The 16,288-nt window shown below is 46.3% G+C and overlaps 1 protein-coding gene across 1 annotated transcript in view; it reads right to left on the bottom strand.

Annotated features, from left to right (window-relative positions):
• The window catches only part of LOC134958452 (interferon-induced very large GTPase 1-like), a 168,606-nt gene that overhangs the window by 58,752 nt on the left and 93,566 nt on the right, over positions 1 to 16,288 (bottom strand). Inside the window, exons 4-5 of the mRNA XM_063941072.1 lie at positions 14,254 to 14,318; positions 11,566 to 11,703 (exon numbers count right to left, since the gene is read on the bottom strand). Coding sequence (XP_063797142.1) covers positions 11,566 to 11,680 — 115 coding nt within the window. The 5' untranslated portion in view covers positions 11,681 to 11,703; positions 14,254 to 14,318. The remainder of the gene's footprint in view (positions 1 to 11,565; positions 11,704 to 14,253; positions 14,319 to 16,288) is intronic.

Genomic DNA, 16,288 nt, shown 5'->3' with positions numbered 1-16,288 from the left:
GGTGATAGCGTAAGCAGTCCACTGACAACTAAATCTCTTCTTCCTCTTGTACCCAAGCTCCTGCAAACCACACCACCAACTCCCTCAATGTCAGTTTCCTCCTTAGACAGGAACGCCAAGAGTCCTGCAGGCCATGTCACTGGCAAGTCTGACGAGTCCTCTACTAACTGGGATTCCTCCAATGGATTCTGGAGTGGAACGCCTACTGCTGCTGTTGCTGCTGGCGCTGCTGTTGTTGCTGCTGGGAGTCGATCGTCATCCCAGTGGGGAAGTCGGAAGACCACTTGTACTACTTCCAGTAAGCAATTGACTGTCCAACAGTCCTTTGCGAGGAAGATGAAATATCACAGCAGTCATCCTGTTGCAAAGCGGATAACTCAGGCCTGGACAACTATGTTGGTGTTAGACGTGCGTCCGGTATCCACCGTTAGTTCACAGGGACTTAGAGAATTGCTTGAGGTAGTGTGTCCCCGGTACCAAATCCCATCTAGGTTCCACTTCTCTAGGCAGGCGATACCGAGAATGTACACAGACGTCAGAAAAAGAGTCACCAGTGTCCTAAAAAATGCAGTTGTACCCACTGTACACTTAACCACGGACATGTGGACAAGTGGAGCAGGGCAGACTAAGGACTATATGACTGTGACAGCCCACTGGGTAGATGTATTGCCTCCCGCAGCAACAGCAGCAGCGGCACCAGTAGCAGCATCTCGCAAACGCCAACTCGTTCCTAGGCAGGCTACGCTTTGTATCACCGCTTTCCATAAGAGGCACACAGCTGACAACCTCTTACGAAAACTGAGGAACATCATCGCAGATTGGCTTACCCCAATTGGACTCTCCTGGGGATTTGTGATATCGGACAACGCCACCAATATTGTGCGTGCACTACATGTGGGCAAATTCCAGCACGTCCCATTTTTGCACATACAATTAATTTGGTGGTGCATAATTTTTTGAAAAATAACAGGGGCTTGCAGGAGATGCTATCGGTGGCCCGAAAAATTGCCGGACACTTTCGGCATTCAGCCACCGCGTGCCGAAGACTGGAGCTCCAGCAAACACTCATGAACATGCCCTGCCATCAGCTGAAGCAAGAGGTGGTAACGAGGTGGAATTCAACCCTCTATATGCTTCAGAGGATGGAGGAGCAGCAAAAGGTCATTCAAGCCTATACCTCTGCCTACGATATAGGCAAAGGAGGGGGAATGCACCTGACTCAAGCGCAGTGAAGAATGATTTCCATGTTGTGCAAGGTTCTCCAACCCTTTGAACTTGCCACACGTGAAGTCAGTTCAGACACTGCCAGCCTAAGTCAAGTCATTCCCCTCATCAGGCTTTTGCAGAAGCAGCCGGAGAGATTTAAGGAGGAGCTAAAACGGAGCTATTCCGCTAGGCATGTGGGATTTGTTGATGGTGCCTTTCATTCGCTTAACCAGGATTCACGGGTGGTCAATCTGTTGAAATCAGAGCCCTACATTTTGTCCACCGTGCTCGATCCTAGGTTTAAAGCCTACATTGTATCTCTCTTTCCGGCAGTCACAAGTCTGCAGATGTTCAAAGACCTGTTGGTGAGACAATTGTCAAGTCAAGCAGAACGTGACCCGCCAACAGCTCCTCCTTAATTTTCTACCGCCACTGGAGCTGACATGAAAAATTTCCAAAACCGTTGGCGGTGATGCAGGGCAGTCAGGAGCAAGTGCTGACATTTGGTCCGGACTGAAGGACTTGCCAACGATTACTGACATGTCGTCTACTGTCACTGCATATGATTCTGTCACCATTGAAAGAATGGTGGAGGATTATATGAGTGACAGCATCACTGTAGGCATGTCAGACAGTCCGTACGTATACTGGCAGGAAAAAGAGGCAATTTGGAGGCCCTTGCACAAACTGGCTTTATTTTACCTAAGTTGCCCCCCCTCCAGTGTGTACTCCGAAAGAGTGTTAAGTGCAGCCGGTCACCTTGTCAGTGTTCGGCGTAGGAGGTTACTTCCAGAAAATGTGGAGAAGATGTTGTTCATCAAAATGAATTATAATAAATTCCTCCGTGGAGACATTTACCAGCAATTGCCTCCAGAAAGTACACAGGGACCTGTGATGGTGGATTCCAGTGGGACGAATTAATACTCTGTGAGGAGGAGGATGTACACAGTGAAAGGGGTGAGGAATCGGACGATGAGGATGAGGTGGACATCTTGCCTCTGTAGAGCCAGTTTGTGCAAGGAGAGATTGCTTCTTTTTTGGTGGGGGCCCAAACCAACCAGTCATTTCAGCCACAGTCGTGTGGCAGACCTTGTCGCTGAAATGATGGGTTTGTTAAAGTGTGGATGTCCTGTTTATACAACATAAGGGTGGGTGGGAGGGCTCAAGGACAATTACTTCTTGCACCTCTTTTTTCATTTATCTTTGCATCATGTGCTGTTTGGGGACTATTTTTTTAAGTGCCATCCTGTCTGACACTGCAGTGCCACTCCTAGATGGGCCAGGTGTTTATGCCACCCACTTGGGTCGCTTAGCTTAGTCATCCAGCGACCTCAGTGCAAATTTTAGGACTAAAAATAATATTGTGAGGTGTTCAGAATAGACTGGAAATTAGTGGAAATTATGGTTATTGAGGTTAATAATACTATAGGATCAAAATGACCCCCAAATTCTATGATTTAAGCTGTTTTTTAGTTGTTGTTTTTTTAAAAACACCCGAATCCGACAAAAATTCGAAAGGGAGGTTTTGCCAAAACGCGTCCGAATCAAAAACACGACCGCGGAATCGAATCCAAAACCAAAACACAACACCTGAAAAGTGTCCGGAGCACATCTCTAATTAAATTCATCTGGTTATCCACTTTGTCCGTTTTGCACAAACACAGTGCATGCAATAAGCTCAGTCTCTGCATTATATGTAAAACTAAAGTCTTCCAGCATCTCGGATATCTATATTGAGCATGTTCAAACATATATATGTTAAATGATGCCAAATTAACCTTATTTTTTTTAAATAAAACAGTAGTATACATATAAGGCACTCCGGATACAATAAATTACACATTAACATATGTCTTAGCTAAAGCAGACGTCTCCCAGACACACATATATATATAGATATATATTTATATATAGGAAAAAAATAAACAAAAAGAATATATACAGTATGGTAATAAAAAACTTTAGAATGATAAATTAAATATATATATATATATATATATCAAATATGCAACACTCTATATACAATAATTTTTTGGCATTAATTTTCAGGGTACATCATTATTTTTGTTTTTACACATGGTACCATAATATAAAAGATGATTACATATTCCTTATCTACAACTACATTTACACATACAAAAAGCACCCCCCTTCTTCTGTTAGTATAAGTATAAGTATAGTGTAAGTATTGGCTCAAGCTACATGCTGGATAAATGTATTTAGAGGGGGGGCGGCAGAAGGGACTTCCAAGTGGAAGAAAAAATGCTTGGAAGAGAAGAAGACCTCTCATAACATAATGTTGGCATTTCATCTGGAATACCAGATACACTAAGCAAAAAATGAGCAATCACATACCAACTTTTCTAGAAAAGCCATACAAGGTGTCTTGTTAAGGCATACAGTAGATTCAGGAGGAACACGGATGATTGTAGCTGCTAGATGGTCTTGTATTTGGCCTCATTTGATGATAGTTTAGTAGAATAATAAAAAAGCCACTAAGACATTTGTTTTATTTTTATTTACTGTATGCATACACAGTGCCAGATTAAGGTCCACATGGGCCTGGAGCTGAAATTTACAAAGGGCCTAATTGTGCGCCACCACATGGGGTGTGGCTAGTGGTGTGGGGGTGTGGCCTTCCTTCAGTCACCTTAATCGCCATATCAACAGTGTAATGTGAAAGTTGACAAACAAAAGGAAACCCCCTGTAAATAGCAGTGCCGCTAATACACATAATAATTCCCCGTGGCAGCAGTGCCTCTTATACACATAATAATTCCCAGTGGCAGCAGTGCCTCTTATACACATAATAATTCCCAGTGGCAGCAGTGCCTCTTATACACATAATAAATGTCCACGATAGCAGTGCCACTTACATACATATTAACGTCCACAGTATCAATGCCGCTTCTACCCATAATGCCCGCAAGGTATCAGTGCCGCTTATACACATAATAAATGCCCACAGTAGCAGTGCCGCTTATTCCACATACAACTGACGGAAACGCAGTTCCGCCCTGTTCCAACCCACTTTAACCCCAGTGATCGCAAAAACGCGCTATAACGCGTATTTTACGCGTTATAGGCAGTGGGGGACTCAGTTTTGAAAAAGGAGGGGGTCCTGCGGGACGCGCTGTGACTCCCCTACCAATCACTGCAGGCAGCATCACACGTTTCTTCACCCAGTCATAGCCAGCAGTGTCCCCAACCAATCACTGCTAGCAGCGATTCCTCTCATCCAATCACCGCGGCAGCCTCTGTCCTGACTTCTCTTCCCGCTCTGCAGCTTGAATCCTCCTCCTTGGGCTCCGGGTGACAGCAATCGAATCCTGGGGCTGAGACTCAGGGATTTAGCAGCGCTCTCTGTGCCGGCCGCAGGGCGGATTCCAGGTTCGACATTAAAGGTGAGGACGCGCTGTGCTGCACGGCAATGCGCTGTCAGTGTGTGATCCGTCCTCCCTGTCCTCACCCGTCTGTGCGCTGCCGCGGGATCCAGGGCCAACGCTGCGAGTGAGAGGCGCTGACCACACAGCCTGACAGACGGGACAGTGAGCGGGGCAGCGGCTACTCTGCTGCTCTGTCCGCTCCGCGCCTGGCTCATTACATAGGGAGGGAGGGAGGGTGATGCGGCTGCTGGCGGGCATTGCTACAGCCTGAATAAGTTAATATTGATATGGTGTTGTGAGTACTCGTCACAGGCAGGACACCCCTTCCAGTGACATCTGCAATGACTGGGCACCCCCTTCCTGCACAATCCCCCCCCCCCCTTTCCCGCACAATCACTGTGGACACCACCCTCCCTCACTGACACCCGTGATCGCTGTGTCTGGGGGGGTCTGAGGTGGTGGCTGCAAAGTGTATAACGTGCTGTACTCGCTGCAAAGTGTATAAAGTGCTGTACCCGGTGCAAAGTGTATAACGTGCTGTACCCGGTGTAAAGTGTATAACGTGCTGTACCCGGTGTAAAGTGTATAACGTGCTGTACCCGCTGCAAAGTGTATAACGTGCTGTACTCGCTGCAAAGTGTATAAAGTGCTGTACCCGGTGTAAAGTGTATAACGTGCTGTACCCGGTGTAAAGTGTATAACGTGCTGTACCCGCTGCAAAGTGTATAACGTGCTGTACTCGCTGCAAAGTGTATAAAGTGCTGTACCCGGTGCAAAGTGTATAACGTGCTGTACCCGGTGTAAAGTGTATAACGTGCTGTACCCGCTGCAAAGTGTATAAAGTGCTGTACCCGGTGTAAAGTGTATAACGTGCTGTACTCGCTGCAAAGTGTATAACGTGCTGTACCCGGTGCAAAGTGTATAACGTGCTGTACCCGGTGCAAAGTGTATAACGTGCTGTACTCGCTGCAAAGTGTATAAAGTGCTGTACCCGGTGCAAAGTGTATAACGTGCTGTACCCGATGCAAAGTGTATATCGTGCTGTACCCGGTGCAAAGTGTATAACGTGCTGTACCCGGTGCAAAGTGTATAACGTGCTGTACCCGGTGCGAAGTATATAAAGTGCTGTACCCGGTGCAAAGTGTATAACGTGCTGTACCCGGTGCAAAGTGTATAACGTGCTGTACCCGGTGTAAAGTGTATAACGTGCTGTACCCGGTGTAAAGTGTATAGCGTGCTGTACTCGCTGCAAAGTGTATAACGTGCTGTACCCGGTGTAAAGTGTATAACGTGCTGTACCCGGTGTAAAGTGTATAACGTGCTGTACCCGCTGCAAAGTGTATAACGTGCTGTACTCGCTGCAAAGTGTATAAAGTGCTGTACCCGGTGCAAAGTGTATAACGTGCTGTACCCGGTGTAAAGTGTATAACGTGCTGTACCCGCTGCAAAGTGTATAAAGTGCTGTACCCGGTGTAAAGTGTATAACGTGCTGTACTCGCTGCAAAGTGTATAACGTGCTGTACCCGGTGCAAAGTGTATAACGTGCTGTACCCGGTGCAAAGTGTATAACGTGCTGTACTCGCTGCAAAGTGTATAAAGTGCTGTACCCGGTGCAAAGTGTATAACGTGCTGTACCCGATGCAAAGTGTATATCGTGCTGTACCCGGTGCAAAGTGTATAACGTGCTGTACCCGGTGCAAAGTGTATAACGTGCTGTACACGGTGCGAAGTGTATAAAGTGCTGTACCCGGTGCAAAGTGTATAACGTGCTGTACCCGGTGCAAAGTGTATAACGTGCTGTACCCGGTGCAAAGTGTATAACGTGCTGTACCCGATGCAAAGTGTATATCGTGCTGTACCCGGTGCAAAGTGTATAACGTGCTGTACCCGGTGCAAAGTGTATAACGTGCTGTACCCGGTGCAAAGTGTATATCGTGCTGTACCCGGTGCAAAGTGTATAACGTGCTGTACTCGCTGCAAAGTGTATAAAGTGTTGTACCCGGTGCAAAGTGTATAACGTGCTGTACCCGGTGCAAAGTGTATAACGTGCTGTACCCGGTGCAAAGTGTATAACGTGCTGTACCCGATGCAAAGTGTATATCGTGCTGTACCCGGTGCAAAGTGTATAACGTGCTGTACCCGGTGCAAAGTGTATAACGTGCTGTACCCGGTGCAAAGTGTATATCGTGCTGTACCCGGTGCAAAGTGTATAACGTGCTGTACCCGGTGCAAAGTGTGTAACGTGCTGTACCCGGTGCAAAGTGTGCAACGTGCTGTACCCGATGCAAAGTGTGTAACGTGCTCTACCCGGTGCAATGTGCATAAGCGGCACTACTGTGTGGTGTAATATGAATTGGCACTATTATGTGGCCACGCCCCTACATTTTTGCGGCGCGCCTTCGGCGCGCAGTGTCTGTTCCTTGCAGTGTGGGGCGGGGAGCACCAATTCACTTTCTGCCACAAGGGAACCAAAATGTCTAGTTACAGCTCTGGTGCAGTGTCTGTATGCTACACAGCCCAACAGCTTTGTCACTTCCCCCCTCCTGAGATTAATATGAACCTTCACTCCAATGGGACCCAGAAAAGGACCGGTAGGACCCCAATTTTTAAAAGTGAGGGGTCCCTGGGACCCACTTTTTTTCCGGCTCAGCGCGATCACTGCCCTAACAAAAAAAGGTATCAGGAATACCTAGGGAGCACAATAACAAATTTATTAAAAATTTATATTACATACACATTATGCACACATAATAACAATATATCATTAAAAATATATTAAATTAACAATTGAACATGACTTCTTTTATCTTCAAATCATTAAGGTTACTCAATAAGGGTTTATGGACAGAAATCCTTAATCGATGGTATCCAATCCTAAAAATGTGCCACATAGAGTTTTAGTTTCAATAGTCGTATTCCATTAAAGTTAGTTGTGCTTATTTATTCCAGCAATGTCAGTCTCTGAAGGGAGGGCGTCTGACTGTACGGTTCAAAAAGAGCCCGGCGCTAAGCTCCACCTCCTAGATGTTAAAAGTTATCCCCACATCATCGTGGGTAAAGTACTCTGGCAGCATTGTGAGTGTGTGCAGCTGCTCTACTTCTCCATTCCCAATGTTGGTTAATAGCATCTTGGATATACAGTAACTTTGTACAGTAACTACAATCATCAAAGATGGAGCATAGCGCTGGGATGTTTACCTACAGAGCCCCGGCGACCTCCTTTTGTCACATAAAAGTTATTCAGTGACATCATTGCTGTAGGGATAAGTGTAACATCTAGGAGGTGGAGCATAGCGCCGTGCTCTTTTTTTTGGAAATGTATGATCTGGCAATATGGGGGAGAAGCGGTATCTGCGCTCATGATGTGCGCTATACCACTTCTCCCCCATGTATGATGGCTGCCGTGCGGCTATCTAAAAGATAGCAGGCGGATATGCGCGGGCAATGTATGAATGGTCATGATCGCTGACCATTCCGACACTTGCAGCTGTCGATTTGGACAGCTGCAGGTGGCGATGCCCATACACTACAGCAGGGACAGAGCTGTCCCTGCCTGTGGCAGGTGCTGGCTCTGGACTGCGCTGGGGTTCTCACCTGAGTAGTGAGTTCCTGCGCATGCGCAGAGGAGCCGGCCGGGTAGGAGACACAGCGCGTCAGCACTGAGCTGACGCGCTGTGTGCTCAGGGGGACATCACCGGAGGGGGGAGTGCTTCGGCAGACATGATGTTAATACATCTTGTTGATGTCCCTTCCTGCTTCACCTCAGTAATGAGGCGACGCAGGAAGTGTTATAGCGGCATGATGCGTGTGGGTATAATACATTTACCTATTTGAACCGTACAGTCAGACGCCCTCCCTCCAGAGACTGATATTGCTGGAATAAATAAGCACAACAACTTTATCAGAATACAACTGTTGAAACTAAAACTCTATATGGCACTTTTTAGGATTGGATACCATTGATTAAGGATTTCTGTCCATAAACCCTTATTGGGTAACCTTAATGATTAGAAATAAGAGAAGTCTTGTTCATTTAATATATTTTTAATGACATACAGTATTGTTATTATGTATGCATAATGTGTATGTATAGTAATATTCATTTTTTATAAATATGTTATGGCATGCCCTAGGTATTCCTATTACTTATCCCTGGCATCACAGTACTGCAGCATTACATGAGAATTCTACATACAATAATACAGCGATTGGCCAAACAGTTCTGGTGCCTTGATAAGCGCTAGGTGTTCATTTGTTGTTTCACTTTTATCCCTGCCCACCACCACATACACACACATAGTACACACAACAAACACGCACCACCACATATACACACACACACTACACCTAGTACACACACACACGCACATCACCACATATATACACACACAGTACGCACACACCATATATACACACACACACACTAGCGATACATATACACACATACAGTATACACACAGTACACACACCACCAGATATGCACACGTAGCACACACTACACACACACAGTACACACTACCACATATATACACGGACAGTACACGCACACCACTGCCACATATACACACAAACACTACACACACCACCACTACATATACACACGCATACAGTACACCCACCCCCACAACCATATATACACACAAACACACACAGTACACACACCACCACATATAGACAAACTACATATACACCTACAGTACACACCCACACCACTGTATATACACACTCACATTGCACACACCTGCAGTACACACTACAACATATACACACACAGTACACACACAACCACATATGCACACGTAGCGCACACTACACACACATAAAGCACCCACCCACAACCATATATACACATGCACACACATATACCACCACATATAGACACAGCACACACACATACAGTACACACACCACGTCTGCATATACACACGCACAGTATACACTACATACACATACAGTACACACACCACCACTGCATATACACACGCACAGTATACACTACATACACACAGTACACACACCACCACTGCATATACACACGCACAGTATACACTACATACGCATACAGTACACACACCACCACTGCATATACACACGCACAGTATACACTACATACACATACATTACACAAACACATCAGTACACACACCACCACATATATATACACACACACACACACCACTGCATATACACACACGCACAGTATACACTACATACACATACATTACACAAACACATCAGTACACACACCACCACATATATATACACACACACACACACACCACTGCATATACACATGCACAGTACACACTACATAAACATACAGTACACACCATCACATGTAAATGCATACATACATACATACATACACACCACTACATGCACACAAACACTACACACACAGTACACAAAGCAATGGCTGCTACTTATCCAGAAGCCATTGTACAACTTACAATTACCAGGCTTCATGCAGCAGCAGCAGCTCCTCGTGTAGTCTGAGGGGGCGGAGCTTGTGAGTGACAGGATCAGTCAGGACCCCGGAGAAGGAGAGACTGGGGGAGAGATGCGGCTACCACACTGCCTGCACCGTTCTGTGGCTCTTGGTGAGAGTGCTGGCAACGGGGCATGGGAGAGAGGACAGTCGCTGACAGTCTGTGACAGGAAAAAGTTATTCTCCTGTCATGGCTGTCAGTCTCCTGTGGGCCTGTTTGCAATGGGGGGCCTGGAGCTGCAGCTCCATCCGGCCCATTGTTAATCCGGCCCTGTGCATACATATTTAGTAAGTAGGACAGCTTACAGGGATAGTATGTGCATGTTCTACCCAATTACACTCCATTCAAGATGGCATATGGTACAGTACAGTGGAAATATTTATCAGTTATTTGCACATATCGGACTGACAGTACCAACACAAGTATCCAAGTGCTGCCCCCCAAACAAGAACCGCCCCAAGGCACGTGCCTCTAGAAAGGTGGGCAAGTCTCTCACTTTCCCCTCCAAACCCCCCCCCCCCCTTCCCCTCGGGTGCCCACTAGAGTACAAGTGGGCAGGCCGAGGGGACCCATTGACGCAATTCGTGCTGAATCACATCATCAGAGCTCTGTCCCCGATATACAGTACCTGTTGTCTCGCCACTGTAGAGCAGGAGCGAAGCCACGATGATGCAATTATGCCACCATGCCCCCGGACAGCCCACCTGTGTGCCGGCCACTCCCCCTATGTGCTGAGCGGAGTGCCCCTTCCCGGAGGTGGTAGCCAAATTGGTAAGTATGCCGTGACTTCTTAAAAAAAGCCTATAAAAAGGGGATCTCCCTGGTAATGTGTTTATATTCAAAGTGTTTAATGCCAGTGGCATGCCCAGTGCTAATGCTTAACAAGATTTTTTTGGTGAGTGTGTGTGTGTGTGTGTGTGTGTGTGTGTGTGTGTGTGTGTGTGTGTGTGTGTGTGTGTGTGTTTCTCTGAAAAGTGCTGTTCTATTTTCATTTTGTCTTACTACTGTATTTAGATTTATTTCATTATAAGTAAAAAGTAGGAGTAATGCCTAACATTAACTTATTCTTATTTTCAATTTCATCTATCTATGAGTGTACTTTGTATATTTTAATATGTTTAGTCAATCTACATATACTTAGATGTAATAGGAATAATCAGCAGTAAAAAAATTTTTTATGTAAAATAAATCATATCAAAGCCTAATAATAATGTTAGAAAGCTTTAAAAACATGATTGATCAAGGTTTCTAATACATAGCAATGTTTCACGGTATGAAAATAATAAGGATTTTTTTTTTCATTAAGACACGAATGCAAAAAAAATCGGGTTAAACAAACAAAAAAAACCAACGGTTTATTTGTTTGTTTTAAAAACAGTTTTTTTCCAACCCTGGTACATGGTATTAATAATCAAAGTACAGTTATACACAGCCAATAATAGCGCCTGAGCCATATCGTAGCCAATAACATTTCATAACATTACCTCTGTCGTTTCTCCATTTTTCCTCCTCCTCCTCCTCTTCTTCTTCTTCTTCTACTTCTTCTTCTTTTCTTCGTTTTTTTCCTTTGTCACCAGTGGGCTTTGGGCGTTTTGACATGATGTGACGCTCTTGCAATAATTCTTGGCACAAAATAAAGAATGTTTTCCTTTACAGAGACGTATGTAACATTCCTGCCCCATACCACATGATTACTGTATGCCACAAATGAATACCCCCCATTTCACATGATTATGCCACAAATTAATAACCCCAGTTCACATGATTATGCAACATATTAATGCCCCCAGTTCACATGATTTTGCCATAAAGTAATGCCCCCAGTTTACATGACTATGCCACATATTACTGTGGTGGTGACTGAGGAATATTTCAGTGGGTGAGGCATGGTATCATGCCTCACCCACTGAAATGGTAGCAGTAGTGGGAAGAGCAGGGCTGCCATCAGAAATGATCCCAGATGATTAGAAATGATCCCAGATGATTAGAAATGACCCACAGAGGGACAGAGCCACGATCATATTCTTAATACAGAGCCGGCAGTGAGCCAATCGGAGCTCACGGACCAGCAGTCAATCAGGAGCTGCCATTCAGCAGCTCCCGATTGGCTGCTGGTCCATGAGCTTCGATTGGCTCACGGCCGGCTCTGTATTAAGAATATGACAGCGGCTCTGTCCCACCGTGACTGCCTGCCGATGCGCAGGCAGGCAGCTGACCTGTGTCCCTGATCTTGACTACAATCACCCGGGCCCCATCTCAGTCCGGGCCCGGGACTGGAGTACCCACCGCCCCCCCTTGATGGCGGGCCTGGGGAAGAGTATACTGAATTGATGGATGACAGGTATTTCAGTGGGTGGCTTGTGTATTTGGTGAAGAGTATTTGTAGCATAGCCAGGTTTAGAGGAGCCACAAGATTTGAATGCAAAGCACAATAGTTAGGTACTGATCTTATATAATTCCAGGTTGCAGGCGATTGGTTGTGACCAGCAAGCAGAGGCGTAACAAGGGTAGGGCGAGTGGGCCACGTGCCCTGGGCGGAGAGGGGGGAGCCGCCGGCGGCCAGGGCATCATGCCCCACTCGCCCCCGTCACGCCGAAATGTGAGGGGAGGAGAGCGCAGCGTCTCTCCCTCCCCTCACCGCCGCTGCCAGCACTAGCAGCTGTGTCCGGTCTCCGGCGGCGTTAGCCAATCAGAGCTTGCGGATCGGCTCCTGATTGGCTGCCGATCCGCGAGCTCTGATTGGCTAGCGAACCGGCGCCAGACAGCCGCCGGAGACCTGGAGCGGTGAGGGGAAGGAGAGGCGCTGTGCTCTCCTCCCCTCACATATCAACAAGCGGTGAGTGACCGGGGGGGGGGGGGGGGGCGGGGGGCGGCACAGTGGGGCATGTATCTGGCACTGAGTGGGGCATGTATCTGGCACTGAGTGGGGCATGTAACTGGCACTGAGTGGGGCATGTAACTGGCACAGTGGGGCATGTATCTGGCACAGTGGGGCATGTATCTGGCACTGTGGGGCATGTAACTGGCACAGTGTGGCAATGTAACTGGCACAGTGGGGCATGTATCTGGCACTGTGGGGCAATGTATTGGCACTGAGGGGCAATGTATCTGGCACTGTGGGGCATGTATCCGGCACTGAGGGGCATGTATCCGGCACTGTGGGGCATTGTATCTGGCACTGTGGGGCAATGTAACTGGCACTGTGGGCCATTTTCAGTGGCCACACCCCTTCTGGTGTGAGCAGAGAATTGTCAAACACATTGGGGTTTATTTATGAAGCGTTAGGTTTTAGAAAGACGGCGCTTCTGCTCTTGTTTATGCCCAATATTTAATAGGGCAATGCTTTTAGTAGCCGTGTTTTGCTAGTAGAAGCATTGACAAGATCAGAAGTTCCACGTTGTAATAACTCCCATGCAGGTTAATTGTTGAACACGATCTCAATCAAAAAGCGCCAACATCGCTCCACAAGACCTAAAATATTCTGCTGGATTATTTTTGTATTTTTCTTACTAGAACATAACACACATCAGCATTTAATAGGCCAAATTCTGCCGTATGTGCCTTATTTTGCTGTCATGTCCCTTTATACTTTATATAGTCTACTAGCACTGACACAGGAATGGAGTTATGTGACCGGCAGTCAGGAGACCGCTGGTCACAATACCCACGGCTACATCCCACACCCGTGTAAATGCAGACTAGCAGGTACTATTCCCATTCGTGGTTGTCCACGACACCCATAGAGTGGGAATAGAAACTGTGCCAAGCGCAGCGAGCCTGCAAGGGGCTTCATTGCACTCACCACCCCCCGCCGGCATTCTGCTGCTGGGATCACGCGGTCAATATGCTTACCACCGGGATCCCCAGCGCGGTAAAGCATACCCAACCCCTTACACACACACCGCTTCCGGCTAAAGAGGAGGGGGCCCTGATGGAGACTGCATGCACGCCCCTCCTCTCTTAATATGCCCCTGCCCCTCGACTAATTGGATATGCCACAAAATATCTGTTGTAAGTATCCTACAGAGTATAATCTGGTGCGGAATATAATAGTCATATGCCATTATGTATTTCATTTACTGAGTTTAGAAACAAAAAGGAATTTATTACTATTGGCTATTGAAGCAATAATAACACCATAGGGTCAAATATTATTCAAATCATATCCATACCTTAGAAATGTAAAATAATCTTCTGTAATATGGTATTCAAAATGCACCCCATTGGTAGAAAAAACCTAATAAAACAGAATATAATTTTCATAAAACAACATAAAATATCAAAACAATGTACAAAAGGCAAAGTGCAATTATACAAACATACAGGGAGGACCGAGGATGGTTCCTATTCATTCCTTTGGTATGTGAAGCTGACAATTGACTAACACAAAATTACTCTTATTTCCCTTATTTTTACTCTGTAGCCCCTTTCAGCAATATTTTCTGAATTGGTCAAAACTTGCAATGTTTTAAAAAAATATTTTATAAAATTAAAAATTTGATATTCAGGACCCTATTCAGAGCTGGACACACTGTAAACACGAATTGCACAACTGAAAAGATAAATTGTGCCAGTGAGGAATATAATAAAATTCAATCTGTTCATAGATTCCGCAGAAAATGGCTTCTCTCAGAAATATTAAAATGTATTAACTATAACATAAAACACACATGTAAAAACATAAGACATATACACAATTCACAATGAAATAAGATGAATATAAAAAGGAAAGTTATGGTAGACTTACCTTCATTAACAGTCTTTCTTCAAGATCCATAGGATCCACAGGGGAGACAGTGGGGTGTAGGTGGTGGTATAGGACCGGGCACCAAACAGTTTTTAGGTATCCCAAGATGTCCCGGTCCTTCCCCCCTATGCCCCGCATCCATGCGCCCCGCATCAATGCTCAGGCTCTTCAGTTTTGTTAACAAGCCCAAGGCAGGAGCAGAAAAGAAGAGAATTAAGATATGGTACACAAAAGAACAATCTCTGACAGATCAGACAAGGGAACTGGTGATCAAGAGAAGAAACCTATAGAAGCCATGTACATCAGGGTGGGCGCCCTGTGGAACCTATGGACCACGAAGACAAAGAGTTAATGAAGGTAAGTCTACCATAACTCTCCTTTACTTCTTCGGGTTCCATAGGGCTCCCCAGGGGAGGCAATGGGGATGCCCCAAAGCAGTTGTTCAAGGAAGGGGACGCTCCTGAGCATATAGGAGAATCCTGCATCCAAATGAAGCATCTTGGGAAGCGAATGTATCAAAGGCATAGAACCTGAGAAAGGTGTGGACAAAAGACCACGTGGCCTTGCACAATTGTTGTCGGACGCACCATGGCGTGGTGCCCAAAAAGGAACCACAGAGCGAGTAGAATGAGCATAGACTAGCTGGCACAGGAAGGCCAGCGTGCGTGTACGCCTGTGAGATAGTCATGCAAAGCCACCGGGCCAGAGTCTGTTTGTCAGCTGTCTAACCCCTCTTTTGGAAGCTGAAGATGACAAAGAGGGAATCTGATTTGCTGATGGAACTGGTATGATCCATGTAGATGCGGAGACCACGGATCACATTCAGGTAGGCTTCCTGAGCCGAAAGAACCGGGGAGAGGAAGGCCGGAAATGGCTCTAACTTAGGAGGGTAACAAGGCCGAGTTCGAAAAAACCGCCCTGTCCAAAATCAGAAAGGGAGGGCGATAGGAGAGCGCCCCCAAACCTGACACCCTTCAGGCAGATGCAATAGCCAGAAGGAATAGAGTCTTTGCTGTCAGCCACTTGAGATCCACTGAATCCAGGGGTTCAAATGGAGGCTCCTGAAGTGCGTTGAGAACCACTGACAAATCCCATGGATCCACTGCAGGGACAAAGGGAGGTTGAACATGGAGTACATCTTGAAGAAAGATAGATACAAACATCCAGCAGTGGAGCAATCCTGCGCTGGAATCAGACTGACAGGGCCGAGATGTGCACTTGGGCCATTCCGGAGCTACCAGTAAGACGGTGCCTCATTCCTGCTTGAACTTCCGAAGAACCTGCGGAAGAAGGGAAACTGGAGGAAAGACATGTGGTAGACAGAAGTTCCACCTCACAGTCAGGGCGTCCACGAAGGCTGCTTCGGGATCTCTTGTCTTGGACCCATACAAGGGAACCTTGTAGTGTGTTATGAGGCCATAAGGTCAATGTCAGCTTGGCCCCACTTGTGCACAAGGAGC

This window comes from Pseudophryne corroboree, chromosome 9 (assembly GCF_028390025.1).
Source record: "Pseudophryne corroboree isolate aPseCor3 chromosome 9, aPseCor3.hap2, whole genome shotgun sequence".
NCBI classification, from domain to species: Eukaryota; Metazoa; Chordata; class Amphibia; order Anura; family Myobatrachidae; genus Pseudophryne; species Pseudophryne corroboree.
Note: the sequence above shows the minus strand (reverse complement) of the source record. Positions and strands in the feature narration are given on the sequence as shown.